At 41.3% G+C, this 25,024-nt stretch overlaps 1 protein-coding gene across 36 annotated transcripts in view; it reads left to right on the plus strand.

The window, feature by feature from the left end:
* Positions 1–25,024, plus strand: part of Rbfox1 (RNA binding fox-1 homolog 1) — a 1,977,377-nt gene that overhangs the window by 1,932,196 nt on the left and 20,157 nt on the right. For 18 of the 36 annotated variants that reach the window (XM_085694597.2, XM_085694591.2, XM_087910814.1 and 15 more), the window contains 2 exons: positions 3,516–3,558; positions 9,294–9,358. In XM_085694597.2, the coding sequence (XP_085550723.2) occupies positions 3,516–3,558; positions 9,294–9,358 (108 nt within the window). The remainder of the gene's footprint in view (positions 1–3,515; positions 3,559–9,293; positions 9,359–25,024) is intronic. The other 18 variants (XM_087910815.1, XM_085694596.2, XM_085694592.2 and 15 more) reach the window with 1 other exon arrangement.

The following is a 25,024-nucleotide window of genomic DNA, read 5'->3' on the forward strand; positions in this document are numbered from 1 at the left end:
AGTCTGAACTGTGAGTCGCAGAGACGCCCTGAGGACCACACATTTTAAAGTGATGGTTGCTGGAGAGATTTCTGGAAAATCATTTCAGATTCCGTTTTGTTTAAAGAAAAGTTTCTTCCTTAGGCCTACAATCTCATTACAATGTTCCACAATAAATAGGTCCAGGGTAATTGTCAGAGATTCTGGGATGTGTGAGCTCAGTCCGTCTCCACTTGAGTTTTATCTCGTATGTCTTTATAATCCATTAGCTAAAACACCGAGTTTCTACATTTGGTCCAATCTAATCAAGGACCATTCTTCCTGCTCAATCCCTTCTCCACCCTGAAGCCTCTCTGAGAGGATAACCACACATACGGTAGAACACGCTCCAAACTACTGCCCTATTCCCCGCACCCCGCTCTCCACATCCTTCTCATTTTGCCCTGCGAGGTCCTGCTCCCATGCCTCCTGAAGCTGAATCTCTTGGGCATTTCTGGGACTTTTAAGTACTACTGGAACACCAAGGATTGGAAAGACCTTTCAGACCGCTCCGATAGGCAAGCCTCCAGCTCCCACCTACAATGATCTTCTTAAACTTTTCAGAGAAGGGAAAGTTGAAGAAAGAGGGAGAAATGATTGCATATGCCAGAAAATTACCATAGAGAATAAAGAAGTGCCATAGGTCATGTGCTCAGAAAAAAAATCTATGAGGAAAAAAGCAACCTTCCTATACGAGGCGGAGAAGGGGGCATCTCTGCCAAAACGTTGCTGTCCCTGGGCTTTGGGACAAGCTTGCGCACTGTGAAGATGGTTACATATCAGAGACATGGGAAGTTGTGAGTCGGAGCAGAGCGTGTGCAGGGCTATCACCCAAGTCCTCGTCCCGAGGAGGTTATAACACACACTTCCATTTTAAAAGACATAGATGCCATTTTTATAAACAACAGTCTCCTGAGTCTGAAAGGTAACTTGCATTTTAGTGAAAAGTATTGAAATGAACTTATAAGTTCATTTTCTGACTGCTGTGACAAAATCCTTGACAAAGGAAACTTAAGGAAGGGTAGGCTTATCTGGGATCGTGTCTGCGTGTACAGTCATGGCTGGAAGGCACAGGAGGAGGTGCCTGAGGCAGCTGGTCACACACATCCACGGTAAGGATACGAGAGCCAGGACTCAGTTTGCTTTCTCTTTTTTCCAGTCAGCTTGAGGCCCCTGCCCATGGGAGGGTGCCACCCACACTTCGGGTGTGTCTTCTTGCTTCAGTTAACCCAGCCCAGAAACTTGCTGCCAGACATGTCCAGAGTGTGGTTCATAGGTAAATCTGGATCCTGTTGAGGTGATAATTAATTAACTACCACACTCATTTTAATTAAAAAATATGTCAAATTAACAATAAATATCAATAAACAATAGCAGGAGCAATAATGGAAAGTTGTGGAAATTAACTCCCCTAGACCTGCATGGCCAGGCCCTCCGTCACCAGTGAAGCTAGAGACATCTCAACGCTGCACAAGGAGAGGTTGACATGCTCAGGGAGGATCAAAGATCGTGGCATCTGATCAATGGCAAAGACTGAAAGTGGACAAAAGGACAGAGAAATTATAGTAGAGCAATGGAAATGTGGTTAATGCTTGGTGGAAACTGGGGTAGGACAACAGTAAATTAGAGAGTAGGATAGAAAAGGAAGGGGGGAGGAAAAAGAACAGAGTATCCCTGCTACTGAGCCTTCGTTAGGAATACCCTAAGTTTCTGAAGGAAGAACAATGCTGAGACCTCTAGACCACTCCAAGTGTGTAAATTCCCACAAGATTCCAGTGCATGCCATACTACTCGTGATTTTTGTTGGAATTTCTGCTGTTTCAACAAAACCGTTTTTCATTCAAATCACTTGCAATAAATAGGTGCCGTCCCTCCATGTTGTGTGAGCCTGGGGTGTAAGGAGTGAGCCTGCAGCTTTGGGAACACAGAGACCGGGAATCTTGCAAACTTAAACCTCAAGCCTTTTCTTCCCAGGACTTTAGGTTGAAAGGAACCCGGGTGGGGGTGAGCACTAGACCAGTCTTCCTCAGTCTCTGTGAGGACTCAGCAGTGTCAAAGAGGCTGACATGGAAGAGGATATCGGCATCCAGCCCCTGCCACAGCTTCTCCTCCTCACCACAGCCAGAGACAGGGACTTTACCACCTCCATTTTTTCAGAGAAGGAAGCTTTTCTTCCAGAAATAAAAAATGAAATATTTTTTTTTCTGACACCAAAGCTTGAACCCATGTGACCCAAAGACAGTTCAATACTTAAGCACTGGACAATAGGTTAATTGAAAGGGTGGAATTCTAGAAATTCTGTAAAAGATGGGATGGGACAATAACATAGAGGTTGTGAGGGGTGGGGCAGAGGAGACAGCTTTACAGTTACCAGCTGTTGGATCACGAGGGGCAGAGTCTAGACCCTGGACCCACATAATAAGTCAGGTGATGAAAATTCTGGCCTCTCTGGTGAAGACACACCCACTCACACACAAAGGAAGAAAGAAAAGAGCAGATCACAAGACAATCTTATCTGTCCCTAAAACATTCAAATAAGCAATGAAAACTAGGAAGAGAGAGAGAATGGAGAGAGGGAAAGGAAGGGGAGAGAAGAGGGAATTAAAATAAATTTGGATAGGTGTAGCTCCATGTTACACCTATTTTAACAGAGAAAAGTTACATGTAATCAAAAGCAAGGAAAGCCAGGTTACTTAAAAAATGCATACATAGATCCATAAGTCAAGTTTCTAAATATCTTCAAATAGTCAACCACTTTGCTATCTGCCAAGGAAGCCAGAGACTTTCTCTTCCAACACAAATAATTCCTCTCCCACCTCCAGTGAACCACAAGAAGTAGCCCCGTGGGCAACTCTTTCATTTACAGGTGTTCTCAGTCTGTGGGACTCTCCTGAGATGAAGTCTGAGAGAAACATGCTAAGGATGTGTGCATCACACGTAACTATCTTAGCTGCACCCACAGCGCCCACAGACTCACTAAGGAAGGACCTCAGTGTGGTCAAGGCAGCTGTGACGTGCCGTTTTGCTGTGGGAACAGACAAGGCTAAAGTTGCTGTTTCAATTCAGGCTGTCCCTGTAAGTTGGTCTTAACCCTCTAAGTCATTAACATCAAAACTGAATCCTCAGGTAAGCCAGAAATTTCCACCCATGAGGTAAAGAGAGAATCATCATACAGAAACTGTTGGGATGCAGATTAAAAGGCAAGAAGCCGTGAAATTATCCTTTCATCTTCTTAAAAACAGAGTGGTATATCCTGAATGCAGGCCGCACGGTTTGAGCTCCATGATCACCTCCCTTAGAACCGGCAGTGTGGGGATTTGCAAGTCCAGTACTGGGCCATGCCTAGCCCCATTTTGATTTGGCAGGTCACGTTCAACACTGAACTAAGAGAAGCAAACTTGTAAATGAATTGCTCCAGGGTTGCTGTCTGATTTGTGCACTTTCTTTTATTTATTTCATTTTTGCATTGAAAACATTACATCTCTGTTTCCTTATAGAGTAGTGTATCAAGAGCCAGTGTATGGCAATAAATTGCTACAGGTATGAATTCCTGACTGACGGAAAAACACTCATCACATGGTTGTGGGTTTGCTCTGAAATCCTGACTAACAAGATGGTTCTCGGGAGGGCAAATGTTCTCTAACAGAGGGAAGCCTTATCTGAATTTTCCAGTTTTAACGCAGATTCATCTGTTACCTTCTGACATGTCCACAATGGATTGGAGATACTTCCTTCCAGATACCAGCACTGTGTCTGTGCACTTGGCTCCATCATGAATATGCCACAGTAGAGGTCTAATGTGGCTTTTAATTTCTTTAATTATAAAAATTTAACAGCCAAAAATTAAAAAAAGGGCCAGGAAGATGTCTCAACAGACAAAAGTGTTAACTACTAAGACCTAACAGTCTAATTCAGTTTGATCCGCAGAAACTAAGGTAGCCAGAGAACATGGATTCCTGAAAGTTGTTCTCTGACCCCCACACACATTCTGTGGCATGCTTTCACACTATACACACACCCATGACATGTACACACATAATAATAATAATAATAATAAATCAGAAAGAAATAATTACCAGATTAGGGAGATGTCTCAGTAGGCAAAACCCTCCCTGTGTAAACATGATACCAAAGTTTGAATTCCCCAGAACCCAAATAAAGCTGGACACAGCACCAATTGTGTACCATCCGTCACTGCTACAGAGAGATGTGAGGAGGAGATGTGGGGATTCCAGGGTGCTCACAGGACAGCTATCCTGGTGTACATAGGAAGAAGCAAAGAGGTGAAAGGCAAGGGCCAACACTCAAGGTGACATTCACATCCACACCATGGCACATATATACACATTCACACACACACACACACACACACACACACACACACACACACACACACACCATGAGGTGGGAGACTAGAGGGCTTGTTAGAATCAATTTCTCCATATTCTTTGGCTGGTTCTTAGAATGCACTAATCTTTCAATCAAAATTCTCTTATACTTCCAGCCTGAGGGGCTGCAAACCTTCCTTCTTCCATAACTCACCACTTTTATTATAGATGATTAGAAATTTTTCTTTCCAGTTGCCAACCCTATTTTTCATTGTCAAAGAAACACCAAATGAGTAAATTCGTAGGAAGTAAAAAGAGAAAAAAAAATCAACACATCTACCGCTGGCCAAGGGTCTTAAAATGTGGTCTACAGCTGACCTTAAAACTGCCAGGCAACTGGAAGATGGTAGCACATTTGGCTCCATGGCACAGGCTTATCATCCCAGCACTTGAAAGGCAGAGGCAGGAGGATTGAGAGTTCAAGGCTGGTCACAGGGTAAGTCAATACTAGTCAGGGGCAGTTAATGTGAGCCTTTGTCAAAACAAAAACTCAAAGGAAGATTTTGGTCGTAGGACAGTGAAGGAGCACTTGCCTAATGTGCATTAAGTGCCATGGGTTCAAGGTCCAGCAAAACATGCACACAACACACACACACACATACACTCTCTCCCTCTCTCTCTCTCACACACACACATACACACACGCGTGCGCGCGCGCACACACACACACACAGTATTTGTGTGCGTAGAACAGATAAAACTGCTGTACTTTTTTTCTCATTTGGTTTAGAGAAGGAAAAGTCCCCTGTCAGTAACACTCTTTTACCACTAGAGCTGCAGCTACCAGGTTCAACAAGACCTGGGTCTGCGGTCCTCAAACAGAAGGCAGACCTCATCCTTCAGACTTCAGCATTGAACCGCGCAGAAGCTGTGCTTGTGTTCAGCAAGCTGCAGAGTACAGAACAATGCCACTCACCCGAGTCTCCTTTTTGCAAAGCAAATTAAAGCAGCTTCATCTATGGCCCATTTTCCAGGGTGTGCACATACCCAGAGTTAGCATGCAGCTCCATTCTTGTTGTGCCATGGATCTCATGTAGAAGAGTATTAGGAAAGACAACACACAGTGCAGAGAGGTGCCCTGATTGAGGCTGCCGAATCCTTCTCACCCCATTCTCACACACTACAGCCACCAGCCCATAGAGGCTTACATTTAAATTAGCTAGGAGTTGAGGGAGCCTCCTTTGGTGAAGTACTTGCTTTGCAAGCAGGAGGACCTTTGATGGATCTTCAGAACTGAGGGGTTTTGTGTTTTGTTTTTGTTTTTTAAATCCAACCACCGGGGCATTTCTTTCTAACCCCAGAGACAGAAAGGCAGACAAAAGGATGTGTAGGGTTTGCTTGGCAAGTTTGATACTAATGAAAGCCCAGTCTCAGAAAAAAAAAAAGAAAGAAAAATAGAAGGTGTACAGTGCCTGAGGAGGTTGTCCTCTGGCTTAAACACATGAACTCATGTGTGTACATTCAACTGCACACACATAAGCACACAGTAATTCATTTGACATGTGAAGCATACATGAATTCATTTGACAATAGCTAATCTGGTGTAACTGTAATCCCAGCATTTGGGAGGTGGAGTCAGGAACATCACAAATTCAAAGCTTGCTTAGCTAAAGGATCAACTCGAGGCCAGCTTTGAACTCATAAGACACTATCTCAAAGTAAAACATAAAGTGTAAAACAGGAGGGAGAGCTTGAGAAATAGCTTGATGGTGGAACATTTTATCAATGTGTACAAGATCCTCATATCACAAAATACATGACAAGGTAAAAGCAAATCAAATGAATGAAAATTAATGTGACATAAATAAGTTAATTAACTATAAAGTCCCTGCATTTCAAGTAATAAGAAAACACCTAAGACTTTTAGCCACCATGCTGGACAAGAAACAGGCAGAGCATTGCTGTTACCACCACGTGATCTGTTTGCCAAGCTCAAACCCACCTCACTTACTCTAAACATGTCAGCAGACTAAGCTGTGGAGTCTGAAGAATACTTGGTGGGAGGTGGAGAGATGGCGCCACAGTTACCGGTGCTCGCTGCTCTCCAGAGGACGGATGCTCAGGTTTCAACCTTGACTTCATGTGGCTCTGACCACCCATAACTACACATATTGTGTATCCAGTGTCCTCCTCTGACCTATATAGGCACATGCACACATGTGTCATACATTCACATAAATACACATCAATAACTGAAAACATAAATTTGGATGGGGATGTAGCCCAGCTGGTACGGGGCTTACCCAGCATGAATGAAGCCCTGGAGATCTCCAGCTCCTTGTGAGCCAGGCATGGAGGAACACAGCTGTGATTCCAGCACCTCAGGGGATGGAGGCAGGGTTATTAAAAATTCAAGATAATTCTTAACTACAAAACAAGCTTGAGGCTAGCCTGAACTACATTTGATCTTGCTTCAAAAAACAAAGCAACGAGTATTTGAAAGCAAAACTCCTAAGCAACAGACCAAATCTCAGGGTCCTGACCACTGTGGCTGTTTGGCATAGAAACTGATTTCCTCTCAATGCTGAAGCCATAAGTAAATACACAAAAAAGAGATCATTCCCAAACTCTCATGTAGGAGAGAGGGAAGGAAAGAGAGAAATATTGCAGTCAAATAATCAAATTATAATCTCAAAAATAAAATTAAAGCCGGGTGGTGGCGGCACACGCCTTTAATCCCAGCACTTTGGAGGCAGAGGCAGGCGGATCTCTGTGAGTTCGAGACCAACCTGTTCTACAAGAGCTAGTTCCAGGACAGACTCCAAAGCCACAGAGAAACCCTGTCTCGAAAAAACAAACAAACAAACAAAATTTTTTTTAAAAAAAAAGGTTTTAAAAAAGGCAGTGCAGGTGTGCATAGCTGCATTTCCATTCCCATGACAAATACCAGCCTTGTGGGCAGTAAAGCCCATGTGAGTTACTTCCCTTTACACTACAGTCATGCTTCCCATTGTCGAACTCCTACCGGCTCTCGTGACAGAGCCTTGGGCGAATGTCCAGAGGAAAAATCTACGTCCCAAGGGCTTGCAGAGCAGGCATTGCTGGGCACAGGTTCCATTATCACTTCTAATTCACCGGGAAGCTGATATAGCAGTGCAAATAACTTTAAAAATATTTTACTCTGGACAGACAGACAGACATGCACACACATACACGTGCACGGGTGCACGTGTGCACACACACACGCACACTTTATCCAGGTGTTGTTGAAGCCTCATAGTCGTTGGCTGGCCAATCCTAACGGCTTCCCACCTCATTAAATTTAATGCACATACTTACATACTTATATCATTCTGATAGATCATGAAAGCCGAGACAAATAGTCAGGCAGATTAAAAGAACCACTGTAGACACCTGGTGGCCTGGTTTCTCCATGGCCCATCGTTCCTCCTCTGGAGCTCAGTGCTGGGCTGACACCTGCCTTGTTTTTGTGACTTCTCAGCACATTTAATGAGTTCCCCCATTCCTCATTAGAGAGCACTGTGTTTGGAACACCAGGTGGTGTCTGGCTAAGACCTTTTTTGTTTTAAATTACACATTTTTTTTTTCCTTAAGGAAAGCTGTCAGGCAAACTCCTGGCTCTGTATTATTGGTGATTATCCACCAAGATGTCTTGGGTGTATCTTTACCAAGGCTGATCCAAAGAACAGATTTCCTCATAGAAAAACTGGCTCTTTTGAGCAGTGACACATGGGATACAGGATTTCAGTCAGCAACATTGGAAAGACTGTTGAGCACTACTACCCATATGTTTAACACTACTTTGGAGCCTGGCTTCATCTCTGTGTGTAAGGCCACACTTATGACACTTGTCAACTTTGCCCTGCTGTCGTTGGGCATCCTGCTGTTGTCAGCCCTCTGACATGCCGTTCGACCCTGGGTTAGCCCCTCACTGTAAAGGTGAGGCTCCAGCCCTTGAAGGACCGCAGTACTGAGTGTTCTCATTAGAACCTGAAGAAGCCCCTTGTTTCTTCTGGACACTGGATCCAGTCTGTTAATTGTGCTGAGATCAGTCCGTGGTGGCTGACATATTGCTCTGGTCTGCTGAGCAAGATGCCGTTATTTTCTCCGTTTGATAACCAATGCTCCACTGCACACAATTCCTTTTCAATGCCCATTTGCTCTTTCTCTTTGCTTAATTGAACAATGGCAATTACTGCTACACAGAACTAAATGTTAATTATTTTCCTTTTCAGATTTTTTTCTCTTAATGATTTTATTTACAAATTGTAAGACTTTATCACATTCCCCCCATCCCTGAACCAAATCCTCCGCCTGAATTTGTGTGGCGAGTAGCCATGTGATATTTTCAACTGAGAAGACAGATTTCTGACAGTCATTCACTTTTGTAATAATTATGGAACATTAATAAAGCCTTCTACAAAGCCATCAGTGATTAAAGGACTACACACACACACAATTGCTAAGAAACTTACTGATCTTATTTCTAAAATCAATACGATGCAGCAGAGTATCTAGTTTTATGAAAAATAAAGATAGCATAATAAAATTTAAGTTAGTATTTGGTAAGTTGTGGTAAAGCATGGTCAATTCTGGAAACCTGGAAAGTTCAGCAAAGTAGGAAGAATATTTATCCTCACCGCCAGACCATCACCATTAACACTTTGGTGCGTTTCCCTCAAAGGGCCTCTGGGTTCTGCCTCTGAGGGTATGTTTAGGATTCCTAACCTTTAACACACAGCCAGGACGGGTGTTCAGCCTCCTCTCTCCAGTGTTCTTCTCTTCCACTCTGATACTAAGCTTTCATTAACCTCAACCTTGGATGGGAGGAATTGGGTACCTGCTTTTCTGGTGCAGGTTCCTCACCTCTGGGTGTTGCTGAGCTGCACTCCGCCTTCCTAAGCCTCATCTCTCCTTGTGTTTTAGGGTGGCTATGCTGCTTACCGCTACGCCCAGCCCACCCCTGCCACTGCTGCGGCCTACAGCGACAGGTACGGCTCTTCCTTCTCTCGCTGACTTGAAAACAGCTGGTGGGACAGGAAATTCCTATTCTTATTTGGTCTTGCTTGATACATGCATGACTACCGAAGAGGAAGCCCCTGAAAATTAGGTCCCATGGTGAAGTTACACACAGGCTATGTGGAGAGAACTTGGATGCTTAAAGCCTTGCTCATTGTGAACTCCTCACCCTGACAGATGCAATGCCAAAAAAAGAGAAAGAAAGAAAGAAAGAAAGAAAGAAAGAAAGAAAGAAAGAAAGAAAGAAAGAAAGAAAGAGAGAGAGAAAAAGAAATCTGCTCTATCTCTGGATAGCTGTTTTCAGGTCTCTTTGTTCCTTAACCATGCATCTTATACATGTAAACACACACACACACACACACACACACACACACACACACTACTCTTCAACCTTCTCATGGCTTTCTATGTAAGGCCATAGTTTCACCTAATTCACAGGAAGAAAATGACAAAGTAATAACCCTGAAGGTTCACTTCCTTCCCTCCTGACACCCAGGAAAGCTGTCACCTCTGCTCCACTGAATTCAAAATAAAGGAATGGGCAGAACACCTGGCTTCCACAAGGGGATTCATTGATCTTGGCAGTGCCCAGCACCCAAACTTACAAACATAAGCCAGCTTTCATTTGCACAGCACACTCACTTGAAGAATGGCAACTGGAGGTGCAGACATGTATTTGAGAAATGCAGAGTTCCGAATGGATGTGTGTGACTGCCTTAGTCCCCAGGCTTTGGCGATGTGATGGTTTCTAAAACAATTATAACTATTTCTATATAGGTGCCTTGTTGGGAGGGTGGGAAGTAAACCAGCCAGCAAACAAAATGTGTGTGTCTCCATACTGAATGCGATTTCCTGGCTCTGATCTCTGAGGACAGCAATGTGAATGTTCAGATGCTCGGCATGCATGAATGTCCCGGAGGGTGCTTATTCTCGTGATGACTGTCTTAATTTAAGGATATGTTTCATGAATAAAATGATAATGGTAACGATTTGCATGTGTGGCTGAGGCATGCTGGGTCAGACAGGTAAGCAAGCAGGCAAGGGGCGTGGCCCATGAGAGAGACTGTCAGAAGACACTGGGATTCTGCCTGGCTTGCAGCCATGCAGTTCCTCTGGGTTTGCAGCGGTGCGCTTTTCCTGCACCTCCATCCCATTTCTCACAAGAAGTGTGGTTAGCTCATAGCAGCTGCATAATTTTTCTGCAGTTTAATAAAGCAAAATAAATTCCAGAATTTAAAATGTACTTAGCTCCACGGACAAACTTGTCATAAATGACTCTTTGGCAAGCAGAGCTGAGATTTGCTGTTTGGCTACACACAGGAATTATTACTGTTTTCTCTTGAGCACTCATAACACATTTTCTAAATTGTAGAGAATCTTCAAAGGAATCCAAGCCACTGGCCAGACTCTCTTGTAAATACATGAATTATCCATTTCCCCAATCATCAGTTGCCAAGATGCAAGATGCTTCATATAAATTGTTATCTTCAGTATTCTCTGACACCGGATTAAGAAAATTGAGAGGGTCAATAAGGCTAATAAAAATGATGACAATCTTGAAATACTTGAGATCATTCTACAAATGAAAAGGCTTAAATGTTATTAAATTCCATGCACTGAAGATCCACACAGTCTCAATTGTAGTGTGGCTCAGCTACAGCCCTTAATTATTTTTATGAAAATATCTCTAGATGCTAAATTCTCAAACGCCCACTTTGTATGTAATTATAATCATAGTAACTTTAGCCTGCTGTATAATTATAAGAATCTTAAACAGATTTATTTTTTTGAGTGTTTTTCTTGCTTCTCCTCGGATTAAGTGCATCTAGCCCCAAGTTGAAGAAAGGTTATTTACAAAGATAGACTTTAAATCGCCTCTTCAATAAGACCAATTTAGACACGTGATCAAAACAAAGTGTTTAATACTATTCTTAGACTTACTCATGAAGTCCACTGTCCCCACTTGCATCCGTCTGAAACTGTCCAAATTCTCTGCATTGTGGAACACCATATATGGAACTATCTGTACAAAGCCTGCAGTTTTAATATTATTAAGAGTTCTTATTGGTGATCCATTCTACTGAAAAACACTCTTTCTTGGATTGGTAAATCTTTAATAACTGCAATTCCCAGTTTAGTGTAACAGTTGCGGCTGAAGGAATCCGCTAACTATATTCTTTTCCATGTAATTGGCCTCTTGCTGTTTATTAGAGATGTTTGCACGTTAGGTCCTCTCCGTTGCTGTGGAAATTGATTACTGGCTCTATTTAACTTTACTGTAAGCAGAATACTTGTCACTTATGGAATTATTCATTAAGGTAAATTTAGTAATAGGTGAATTACCAGAAAACAATCTCTAAAATAGAATTTCTGGTTTGATTTATCATTATTAAGTGGTGGTACCTTCCTTTTATTTTTTAATCAATGCAGGCAAGGAAAGGGCTTTATTAAAATATGTTCAGGGGAAAATGGGGAATTAGCAGAAGAGCTTTTGAATCTCTGCTAAAGATGGAGAATGTATCAGGGCAACAGTATGATAATTTATTTAACACTATCATACCGTAGCATCAGTAGTAATTAACCTACTCTTCATTGGAAGACAGATAGGAAGACAGAGAGATATAATTCCAACCCAAAGAAACCCTTTCAAACTTGGAAGGGAAATCGGAGTTGGGAATGGTTGAGAAATGACCACTGGTTATCAACTGGATTCAAGGAAGCACAGCAACAGACCTTCCCTGTGACCTATATCTTCAGTCTTCTCCAAAGTGAAAACCCATCGGGTGGGCTGCCCCCACACCTCTTCCCATTCATAGAATTTTACCTTTACTCAACACAAACCACACCCTTATAAAATTAAAGATTCAGGAATCCTTTGAAAACTACTGATCCACGGTAACTTTGGTGCTGCCCGGAAGGTCTTTAGTGGACACCTTGCAGCTCCCTGCCCATCATCTTGCTGCTTAAATAACCACATGCTGACAATCTTAGAGCAGCCCAAAAGGGTCTGAATAAAGACCATCTGCTATGGGCCAAGCTTTTCCCAAATCACAAAGATGGAACTGAGCATCACACCTTCATTGATGAATTGAGTGGGAACAGAATAAGTGAACAGCTTTCCTCGACATTTTAGAAACATTTGATGAACACTTGACCTGATCAACTCTTTGTTTTGTTAATCTTGCTTTGGTGTAATGGAAGCCAGCTGTCCAGACTCTCAAGGAGATTGTTTCCTGAGCTTGAACCAATCAGAGCATGGCGGTGGTGCCTGTGGTCATCTGGTCATTGCATGCTACTTGGTGTTGCTGATGTGTCTGTGGTATGTGTTGGGTTGGATAGGTCCATCACATTAGCTCCATGAATGGCTTGCTTGGAATAAGCCTGGGGTACAGGTCTCTCTTTACTGATTGGCTCTTGGTTCCTGTGTTTTATGGCTTGATCCTTGTTGCATCTTTTGGCTGTCCAACTGGGAGGGGGGAAGTGGGAAACGTACCCTGTTCAATGAATTATGCTACTCATATCAGGGGAATAGATGTGATGTGTATATAGCATTTGATGAAATACTCTGGCTAGGAAAAAAAAAAACCCTGGTCATGCTTGCCTGCTTGCTGATACTCTAACACCCCCTAGGGATTGGGGCATGAAAGTGTCCATCTACCTTAGGGTAGAATAGCTAGACACAGGCAGTGTACAAAAGAACCAAGGATAGGATGCCTTACTGTCAAGTTTAACAACAATACAACTGTAACTGAGACCATTTCTTCTACCAACTGAAACATGATTTTCCTTTCAAACAAATATAGTTCCTTTCTGAAAAGTAAGGAAGTGCATAATACTGAAATTTGAGACAAAACAATCAATCACTTAGGAAGGAAAATAATTTCTATCACGTTCTGTTTAGAGTAGAGGGATGTTCTCAATGGAAATTTAGCGTCCCAACTGACACTTTTAGAAAATATTGTTAGGTTAAAAATGATTTTTATCAAGTAATTTTTATCCTAAATTTATTTTCTTATATTTTTATTAAAAGGGAAGTTTTTGAGTTGTTATAATATATAAAAATACATTTTTAAGTGACCAAAAAATTTATGTTCCAGAACGTAGAGTAGAATATTCACAATTATGTAAAGATATCTTCCGGGTACGAAATGCTCATTGAAAGTCAGACAAACCTATAAACCATTTATTTGATCTAAAGATCAGCAAATGACAGAGTTGAATTGACAAGAAAGTGATGAACCAGGAACACAGGTGTCCTTAGACTAAGCGAGGAGGCTGCAAGCAGCAGGGTTCCGCTTTCAATTTATTCTTCTTCTTTTTCTGAGACCTTAAAGTTTCATTGTTTTTATAGGATAAGAAAAACAGTATAGTATTGGCAATTCCATAGAGTTCCACCTAATATAAACCCAAACAAAATTTTGTCATCTTAGATACTCGTAGGGAACTTCTAAGAGTTTTGGAGATAAATCTCAGAACAAGAAAGCCAGGACTTGCGGAGCTTAGGCAGTCACATGATGTATGCTGAGCACCATTCGAACCAGGCACTCTGAAGCTGAAAAAGAGGGGGTTCATTTCAGAGAGATAGATTAGTACATTTTGTAAAATTTAATAGGCACAGATAGGCATGTCTTTGGTATAAAATTTGTAGATGATAGAGACAGAAATGCCAAACACATGTAATTGGGGAGATGACTGGCTGGATGGATGTGAAGAGACATAGGTGATACTTAGATCCGTGGGTAGGAGGATAAAGGAAGAAGAAAAGAGAAGCAGGACAAGCAGGGGGAGAGAGGGCATAAGAAATAAAAAGGGAAGTGTCAGCCAGGTGGTGGTGGTGCACAGCTTTAATCCCAGCCAGTAACAGAGGCAGGTTACTCTATGAGCTCATGGCCTGCCTGGCCTACAGAGCAAGTTCCAGGACAGGTTCCAAAACTACACAGAGAAATCCTGTTTCAAAAAAATAAAAAGAAAGAAAGAAAGAAAAGAAACGAAAGAATGAAAGAAAAAAAGAAAATGTTAAGAGCAAAATACCATTTTTTCTCTCTCTTCCATTTCATCACGAGCAAAGCTACATAGAACAGAAAGGAATTCCTACATACAACCTTTGTCTGAAGACTAATGCAGCTGAGTGATCTGAGTCCTAGCACAGCCTCTCAGTCTATCTTAGGAGTCATTTTCTGGATTCTGATTTAAGATTACCAAATTTCCACGAAAATAGGCAAATAGCTTCATTTAAAATGATAAACCATTTTACTTAGCATCCTTATATATGTATAAGTACACACACAGGCGCGCATGCACACACACACAGAAAATGTCAGGTGTTGGCACCGTAAAAGCAAGTAAGCATACTGAATAAAAAGCTCGCCAGTTAATACATTTAAGAACACTATTTTCAGTATAGTGTTATTATAGAAAGGTTATTTCACAAAATTACTGTATCATCTGAACTTAATGATTTTGCATTTTCTTCTAGCCATACATTAACATATAGAGTTTGATATATAGACCGTGTGGAATGTTTAATGAGAGCAGACAGCACAGAGGAGTAGGGGCATTTCATGGTTTCTCAATTCTTCCTTTTCAAAACAGGTGTGATAAGAATTTCAGTTAAGCCAGAAGCCAGAAGCAAGCTTCATGCCTGTTCTTCAAGGCATGTGTAAGGGTGGGGCTAAGTTCCCAGATGCCCTGCCTTCCAGGGCCAGGAGAGCTGGGAAAGTGCAATACAGCCTCCAGTCCTCACTTTGAGGACTAGGGAGTTCTGCCTGGTCTTCCTTCTACCATGCAGCTAAAATGCTCTTCCCCTGGAATGAGCCACAGCACGACATGGCACCTTTGTGTCTTCTTCTGTGAATTTATTACACTTCTGGACACCACCTTGGGAAAATAAACCTTTACGATGGTGTGGGGGCTTCCTGGGTCCGTTTTCAATCCATCTGAGAAACTCTTGAGAGAACCTAAGAAGGATAGGCCAAAACCTGGTCTTCCAAACAAGAATGATACTCCCAGGTTAGCAGAGGGCTAAGGGGGATAGGTCGTGAGGGCTCAGGGCAGACCCAAGAGATAAAGGCCCAGTGAGATAAGGCCACTTAAGTCATTCTTGATTGTCAGGCATGAAGTGGCAGTGAGAAAGACCCTTTCCTCTGTAGCCCGTGATAGCCACTGACTGAAGCTGCTCTTGGTTTTAGTTTCTTAGTCATTTCTGTCACTGTGATGAGCAATTCTAGTTTTTCTTTTTCAAACAAAAGATGCTCTGACACCTTGTAGCAGGAATGTAGCAAGAATGAGTCACCAGTGTCTTTCTATTTGTATCCCAAAGCCTCTGCTGAAAGTACAGTCAGAATTTATTGAATATCTATATTGGAAACATCTATACATGTGCATGCTCACATGCACACACAGGTACATGTGCATCCATATGTATGCATGTATATCATCTTATTTTTATGCCTTTGTTTTTTTATTTAAAGTTTGTTTCCTTAACAGATTCAGTCACAATTTTGAGTGACACACAACCCCTTCAAGAAAAGAAAGAGAAGTTACCTGTTCTAGAAAGTTATTAGATATTTAAAAGAAGCTCATTTCTGATAGAGCTATGAATAAGATGGAAATGCCAGGCAAAAGCAAATTCTTTTAAAAACCATGTACACATGTCACTGCTCTTTAAAAATTGTTCTGATTTTACATTCTCCAAAAAGTTAGGGCTCAGTCAATTCTACTTTCTCCCAACATACCCTTTAACTTGTTGTTGATTTGATGGGAGAACACTGAGATGATTCTGACATCTTGATGAAGGGAGCAGAAAGCAACTGAAATTTGGGTCTATGGATGCCAAACTGAACAGCAAGGAGCAATACTGATGCTATAAAAAGACCTATTTTCCAATTTTCTCTGATTCTTGACTTGAGGCCATTCACACACATGCATTTTCACATGTTTATATACACTCACATACATACTCACACAGAGTCACACACACAGACACATGCACACACACACACAAAGAGAGAAGGGGGGGTTACCTCAAGCCCAAGTTTTACCTCAGAAGCTAATTATCTTTTATCCATAACTTACCATGGCTTCTCTAGTGTTATGCACTGTTGGATAAATATGTAATTGAGGCAGTTAAAAAAATAGACTTGTAATAATCCACAGACTGGACCAACAAGGGGCCAGGGAGAGATTAAGGACATTCCAAATCCAACAGACCATGGCTGTCATAGCCATGTGGGGAGCCACTTCTGCAGGTGACAAGGCAAGATATAACAGCTCCTTTGGTCATTCCATGGCCTGATTACACGCTTTTCAGGTCGCAGATCATTGGCTTGATGGGTCACAAAAAAGCAAATGAAATCCATCTCTTAAGGAGTACCATCATGGCCCTTCCACTGTGAGGGAATGCTTAGAAAACGTTCACCTCCTAGAGGTAGGTCAGAAACCTGCAGTGAGAATACAGACTCGACAGCCTCTGGGTGAGCTCTTTCTACTACCAGTAAGAGTAAACTTGGTCATGACTTTTATCCAGCAGAAGAGGAGGATACAAACCAAGGTAGAATCTTAGCTCATGGAATATTTATACATGTCTCCCCTCGAACTGGAGCATGAGGACCCAAGTTCAGACTCCCAGCAGTCATGTGAAAGCAAGGCCGGTGACATGCACTTGTGATCCCAATGCTGAGAAACAGCTAAATCTGGAGAGCTTACTTGGCAGCCAGCCTCACTGAAATGCCAAGCCCCAGGTTCAATGAAGAACTTGCCCCAGCGATGAGATAGAGAGTGATTGAAGACCGCTCCGCCATCAACCTGTGGCCCCTATACACTCGTGCACTGGCGCACCCACGTATGTGCTTACACACATATACCACACACATACATACACAAATTTCAAATTATCAAATTAAAACATTCAAATTCTTTTCAGTATTTTTCCTTTAGATGTTATTTTTATTGGGGGCTGACTTTTCCTTTCTGTTCTTTATTTTGACCTTAGTTCATTTGCTAAAGCTGTTATCATTTAGAATGAGATGGAGTTTTTCCGTAAAAACTCTCTCCTACTCTTTCTAAGAGCATCAAATCAAGTTATGACCCTGTGCCTAAGAGCACAGGTTGACTTCCAGAACTGGCTGCCACTGGCTTGTGGCATCTGAGTTATTTCTATATCTGTGTGTAGTCATTTTATGCAAAAAAGTCATCTGACAGAAATGAATGATGATTTTTTGGATGATTTTTCTCACCAGTGAGAACACAGTGATTGATTCTTCAGGAATTCAATGCTCTTCAAAACTGTAGTGCATTTCATACTTAATTAACATACAAAACAGTTAGAAGGAAACCTACTTACTGTCAGGGAGATGGGATGTTGGTGGGAGAGAACTGAAGAGACTCTTAATTAGCTAGCTGCCTGGCCTTGCATTGGGCTCAGTTTTGCTATACAATACTGCATAATGTTTAGACAGAGAGTAGATTCCAAGGAGTTCGAATAATTAAACCTAAGCATTATTTCTCCTTAGCTATCTTCATAATTTACCTTGGAATGCTTTAGCCAGAGATAGGAGAAGGATGCCACATCTCTGATAACCTTCACCCATCTGTCCAGACACCTGTTACTGTCTCCTTCTTCTCTCCTTCTTTGGTGACCTCCTAAATGTTTGGCATCTCTCAAAATATATTTCCTTGTGACCACTTGTTTCAACTGGCCTCTGACCATAATTATTATTTTCTAAACCCCCAAGGACATAGGAAGAGAATGCGGTTCCCATGTTAAGATCTTGTCATTGATTGCATAGTAGACTGGCGTCAATATAAAACAAAGCCTGCAAGGACTGCATCTGATTACTTTTGACATCATTGAGCCTTACTTTTCTCATCTACTCAGAGGACAGATCATACATACCCATTATAAGAATGAGGCAAATGCTATAAACCAATAAACTGGTGCAAATGTTATTAGTTATATAATTTCTGATTGATGGTTTTCTTAGAGATGATTCACTGTAATTACTGGCTTAATGGTGGATTCAAGCTAGCTCCATTTAAATTCTGAGTTGTTTTTCTGCCTTATCATCTCTAAGGCTCACAAGAGCAGTAGTATGCTGTGATTCTACATGCTGCTTAGTAGCCCACAATAGTATGTAACTAAGTTACATTCTTAAACAGGATCTTTTATGTATCATTCATGTTCTTTAATGCATATGTATGCTAATCAAACTTTGCTATTGATATACAGAAGATAATCACAAATTTAGGTTAAAGCTAAATCTAATCTCAGTAGAATTATTTAATACATGAGAGAGTATGGGCAAATTAAAGAGATTTTGAATCTTATGCTTCCCTTATTTATAAAGTGAGCAGATTTGTCACTATCTCCTTGGCTTCCTGGTAAAATGCACATGGTTTTGAATAAAAGCTCTTCAATTATAGCCCAAGGTCAGCATTCTCTATATCATCACCACCATCATCATCACCATTAACATCAGCATCAACATCACCACCATCATCACCATCAACATCACCACCATCATTGCCATCAACAACAGCAATGTCACTCAGCTCCATGGGGATTTAGTGAGTTCAAACACATTTTCCCCAGGCTCATGCTTTTGCTTGGATATAGATCCTCTCCTCATGCACCTTCAGAAGGGATGGAGTTGCCAGAGATGTGCCAGCTTCCTCAAACAGACACTTAACCCCTTCCGTGACAAATCCAGCCTCCAAACCACTGCTCACTGCCCTTCTTTTAAATGGGGCAAAAGATGGCACTATCTTCTCCACTGTTTTATTTTCTGTTAAATCTGCACAAAGTCTGTGAAGAGCATATATTTTAATTGTTAGTTCAATTTCCCAGTGAGAAGACTAAAGCCCTGAAAGTTGAAATAACTTTTCTAATGAGACACAACTTCTATGGACAGCTCTGCACTCTGGATTCGCTGATAACTCTGTTTCATCTGAGTGGGAATATAGAGGCAAGTGAATGAGATGGTAGACGTTAGAGAGATTGAGATGATGGGGAAGATATACATGGTCTGCAGGTAAGAGAAGGGCCCTTAGCAATGACTTTCCAAACTCCTGAGTTGTCTAGTCAAACAGTCAAGTTTAGGAGAAACTGGAAACTCTCTTAATTTAAGCCTTTTTAAATGCAATATAAGCAAGGGGTTATGCCTACATGTAATTACTCTAAATGTGTTTTCATACATTCATCTTTTTTTAATAAGAGATCGTGGTAGCAATCTTTGGAGCCTTTTTACTTCATTTGGTTATTTGTGGGTTTGTCTGCATATGCCACATCTCACATATGTATAATATAATATACTTTGAAACATAAATAAAAATGATCACAAGGAAGACAGACATGTGTACCTTATAGAATTTGGGGATTGGACATGGGAAGGGAGGTTGAGCAATAGTCTCAAGAAACTGTATCACTCTTCTCTTCTAAGTAATAAAACTGAAACATGCCTGAGACTATGAGGTTGATGACCGACATGTCCAGTATAGGCCTTCTATAACCATACAAAGGCCCTAACATGCCCCTTAGTTCTGTGTCCTCAATGATCATCCGAAAAACCAATGGAGCTAGCAAAATGGATCAGCGGGTAAGGGTGTCTGCCATCAAGCCTAGTGACCTGATCCCAAGGACCCAAATGATGGAAGAGAGCCAACTCCAACAGCTTTTCCTCTCACTTCTACTTGTGTATTGTTGCATGTGTGGAAGGACACACATATATACACACACATACACACAAATAAATGAATGTAAATTTTAGGGTATTTAATGTATCTTGTGTCTGTTAGCATATTGTTTTTATCCAACCACACAAGAGGTAGAGGTAAGCTTTGCCTATGAGGCCAGTTCACTATATCCAGCATGTAACAGGCCAGTGAGATTCTGTCTCAAACAATGAGTTAATCAAACAAACAAATATCATCATCACCAAAGAATAAAAATAAAAGGTGAAGGAATGGCACCCAAAGTTGACCTATAACATCTACACACACACACACACACACACACACACACACACACACACACACACACACACATACACATCTTTCTTTATTGGTCATCAAGTTTGGGGCCCTCTGCATCCATAACTAACAGATTGCTCAGAATTTACAGGTAGAATCAAATTGACTTCATTCAGCTTCTATGTTGGGGAACCTCTGCTGTCACCTTCCAAGTTAAGAATACAACTCTCACAGGCTGTAGGGACTTTCGTAGTCAGCATCTTGCAGGGTTTTAGATATGCATATATGCTGTATTTGGTTTGAAATCTACAGCATTTGATTCACAAAGACTCACTATGAGGAACACAGGTCTGGAGCTTTGTTTGTTTATTTGTTTTTAACAAAATAGCAATAGAGAATTGAGAAGCCAGAGAGTGAGGAAACAATAGAACCTTTAACAATAAAACCTAGCACTGGTGCTCTTGAAGAAAGGACAGTCACAGTCGGGCCTCACCTGCCCATGTCAAAGCCTAGCCTTTAACTTCTGTCTGACTCCTCAAACCCCCTTGAAAAATACTAGCAGATCACTCTTTGCACTTGATACTTCAGTGGGTAATTATTTTTTGGAAGAAAATTGCAAACAGATGAGATTTAACCTAGGGGTGGGGAAAATGAGAAATAAAGATGGTATATGGTAAGCCACAGGACTAATTTAAATATGCCACCAGCTGAGTCAGACGGACTCTGGATGGCTGATCTATGGAAACCATCTTAAAATGGAGAAAAGTTTGTGGATAAATTAAATAAGCCATTTCTACATCATGGAAAGTTGAATGTACTTATAATCATCTCTCTCAAGCTTCAGTTACATTATGGACAAAGAGGAATTCAACTATCTATCATTTTGTCTCAGAGAAGCTAAGATTCAAAGCAGTAGGAAATTTCCCTAGAGAGGCACACTACCACTGGGGCTGGAACATCCCCCATGTGACTTCCCCTGTGCAGAATCTCAGAGGAAGCAAGCGTAGAGGGCTGGATTCCAGACAGCTGTGCTCACCTTCCATTTCCAACATTAAGCATTTTGTCTCAAATGGCCTGCCTCAGTTTGTCCACCTTTGTCAGGGTAACCATAAGAGGGATTATAAGAAAAACGAAATAAAAATACAGGTATGAATGATACCTAGCATCCTCATATCACAGGCAAATACTCAAAATTTATATTTGATAGAATCTGAAGTCTTGAGAAGCATAGCTCTTAGCATATGGAAGTAAAGATTCACCAATTCAGTTTTATTATTTGTCTATGATCACCTTCAGAGTGCCCACTGGACTCTGACCCATATCAGCTAAACCAGAATTCAGAGCAGAGGAGACCCAGCCGGTACACTCTCCTGAGCTTTCACTGTGGGTCTGTGGATGAGTCAAGCTACAAACCATTCAACCAAACAAGCAGTACACAAACTCTAGTGCACATGAAAATAATCAGGAGAGCCACGCAGTCCATGCTCGAGCTCCACCCACAAAGATACTCGTTCAATGAGTATTGGGTGGAGCTCAGTTGCCAGGATTATCAGAAGTTCCCCAGGTTATCACCGTGTTCAATCAAGGTTGAGAGTGACTCAGCCAGACACTGTCATCTAATCAACATACAGGCCAGGGAAAGAAAGGAAGGAAGGAAGGAAGGAAGGAAGGAAGGAAGGAAGGAAGGGAGAAAAAAGAAATGTAAGGTGACGATTAAATGTGTGGGTCTATATAGAGTGTGGAGACCGCCTGATGGTTAACATAAGGAGGTGGCCCATGTTCCAGTCTCCTTTCTTGTCCTGAGCGGTCGCTCCACAGCTGCATTAGGATCATTCCATTCTTTCCGAGCTTGTCTGGAAACGGCACTCTTCTCAGCTACAGTTTGCATTCCTATTTGTCTCTCTCTGGTAATTTGGGATAATGACTTCATAGAACAAATCAGCACATGGCCTATTTACATGCATCTAAATAGAACGTTTTTCTTAAGTGGTCCTTCAGGGTAGAAGGAACAGAAAGATCCACAATTGGCACAGGACAGGGTGATGGACAGTAATGTGAAGGCCTTGAGAAACCCAGTGCCATCGCTTGATTGGTCGCCACATTGTCCTCCCCTTTGAGTCTCTTTGGCACAACTTTCTTCTTGATGTTACTCATAATCAACCAATGAAAGCAAACACTTAAAGGCTGATAGCCACACAGACATATTTAATGAGCTCTGTAGAAAAACGCGTTACTGACATTTTATGGGGCTCTTTCTGGTCGTGAATGGGACAGACTATGCGTATTTGAAAATAAAGCAGAAGAACACAGAACTCTTGCTTAAAATTGACCATCAATTTTGGAAAGACTTTTTTGTAAGTCCTTCTGGTACTACAACAGTGTGTGTCATTTCCTTCTCACAGCTACTACTGGGAATGGCCCTTAGATTTTTGAGATTTAACCATATTTAACAGAATCCGGCTAAGCAAATTCTTTATAGGAAATGAGTTTTCAGAACAGATGTGATCTCCTTTGTTCAAAAACTCCGTCAAGAATTGTAAAAATGATGTGAGACAGGCCCAGTTTCTCAGAAGCCTCAGGCAAGATGGGCTGAACCTAGCACTTTGAGATCAGATTGTATGATATATAGTAAGACTTTACTTCCAAACAAAAATAAAAAAGACCCAATGAGAAGAGAAAATCCAAGAGAGGAAGGTTACCAGAGGCAGTGGTGGGTGGTAGGAAAGGAGGAAGAAAAAGAATAAAAAGAAAGAAGGAAGGAAGAAGGGAAGGAGGGAGAGGAGAGAGGGGAAGAAGCAAAGAAAGAGCAGTAGGAGAAAAAAAATGTAGCTTTTTAAGAGTTAAAATTATAGTGTTCAAAAAAATCACTCTTAAAGGCAACATTATATTGTTTAAAATTCTGGAAAATTTAAGATCTAATTAATTCATGATAATAACCTATGCATTTATTTAATTTTGTTAGTTTCCTCTACTCATTCAGTAACATTCAATGTTTGTGTGGGTTGCCTAAATCAGCCCTGGTCACCCCAACTAGCAACCTAGGAGTTGGGTGGTAGCTCAGTTGGCAGAATGCTTGCCTACCATTCACGAAACCGTGGGTTAGATCCCTAGCACCAAGTAAAACTAGTTGTCAGGGCACATGCCTGTAATTGTAACATGTCAGATGTGGAGGGGGGCACCAGTTCAAGGTCTTTGATAGTTACATAGGCTCTTCCTCAGAAGGGAGTCATGCAGAAGCAACATACAAGTCTGCAGTGTCTTATAAAACTGGGGAGTAGAGTCAGGCAGAGCTCACACACATTGTGAATATGGGAATGCCTCTTCTAAGGGCCCACCCTGTGAATGGGCAAAGCTGCCATGTTCAGTTATGGCTGAGCTCTTGTTATAGACACCTTGTGAACAGAGGTCCTGCTAAGTGCTTGTCTGATGCATGCTGGGAATACTCAACCTGCAGGTTTGGCATGCCAAATCTCACCGCCCCTTAAATCAAATTCTACACCACCTATCTCTTTCATTTTCAGATTTATCAATTGTATTTGCTCCTCAAACCTAGAGAATGTGAAATCCAACAGTTTCTTAGTTTCAAAAAGTTTGGGACATAATAAAAATGTAGCAAAGATCCAGCAAAACTAACTTTTATTGTTTTAAGATAGGTGACAAATGAACTTAGTTTTGACTTTTGATTTATAGAAGACAGTATTCTCAGAGCATGTATAATTTTGTTAGGATTTTATTGGTTTAGAAGCAACTAGAATTTTCAACTGAATGTTAAATTCCAGGGAATATTTGTGAGGCATCTCTGTTCACATTCAATGGTGCACCCCCTGGGACTGCAAGTCTCTCCTAAGATGTCTTATGAAATGCTCATGCTGAATGGTTTTGAAACATTGGAACAAAAGCAATCATACTAAGACTCTCCTAGAAATGCATTTATCTGGGTTCTTGATCCCTGTGCACAGTAAAAAAAAATCTAACAAATGAGAACCCAGCACCTCTCTGGGGTTTTTAAGGCATTTAAGACCCTAGCCAATCTCAACAAGTCATTATAACCAGCACGGTACAGATATTCATATTTCTAGGGAAATCAACAGTACCTCTGCATTCGAACACCTTACATTGTGAAATTGCCACTACTGAAAATGCCTTAAGCGGGGGGAAGGGGGATATCATCTGGATTTAGAAAACCAAAGCAAATTAGCACTTTCCATTTTTTTTTAAATTTTCTTTCCAATATGCCTCTTTACAAAATAACTTGAGAGAAGTGAGGAGATGTTCAGTGGGTAGAGCATTTGCTATGCTGCTTTAAGGACCTGAGTTCTAATCTTTCAAGGACCCAGTTAAAGTCAGACATGGTGGTGTGTGTCTGTAATTACAGCACTCCTACAGTGGAAGGCAGAGGCAGGAGAATGCCTGAAAAATCATGAGCCAGTAGTCGGGTGTACATGGCTGGAAATAACAGGAGATACTGTCTCAACTAAGATGGAGGGCAAGAACCAATACCAAGGTTGTCCTCTGACTCCCGTGTGTGCATCTTGGTGTGCACATGCATGCCCCAGATAAAAAGATAATTCGGAAAGATAGGTATTGTTTCACTTGGCGAGCTTTTTGTCTTCATATAGCAAGCTTAGTTTGATAAGAAATTATTATCCATAACCTGATTCCATATAATGTTC

This window comes from Myodes glareolus, chromosome 9, assembly GCF_982192425.1.
Source record: "Myodes glareolus chromosome 9, mMyoGla1.1, whole genome shotgun sequence".
NCBI classification, from domain to species: domain Eukaryota; kingdom Metazoa; phylum Chordata; class Mammalia; order Rodentia; family Cricetidae; genus Myodes; species Myodes glareolus.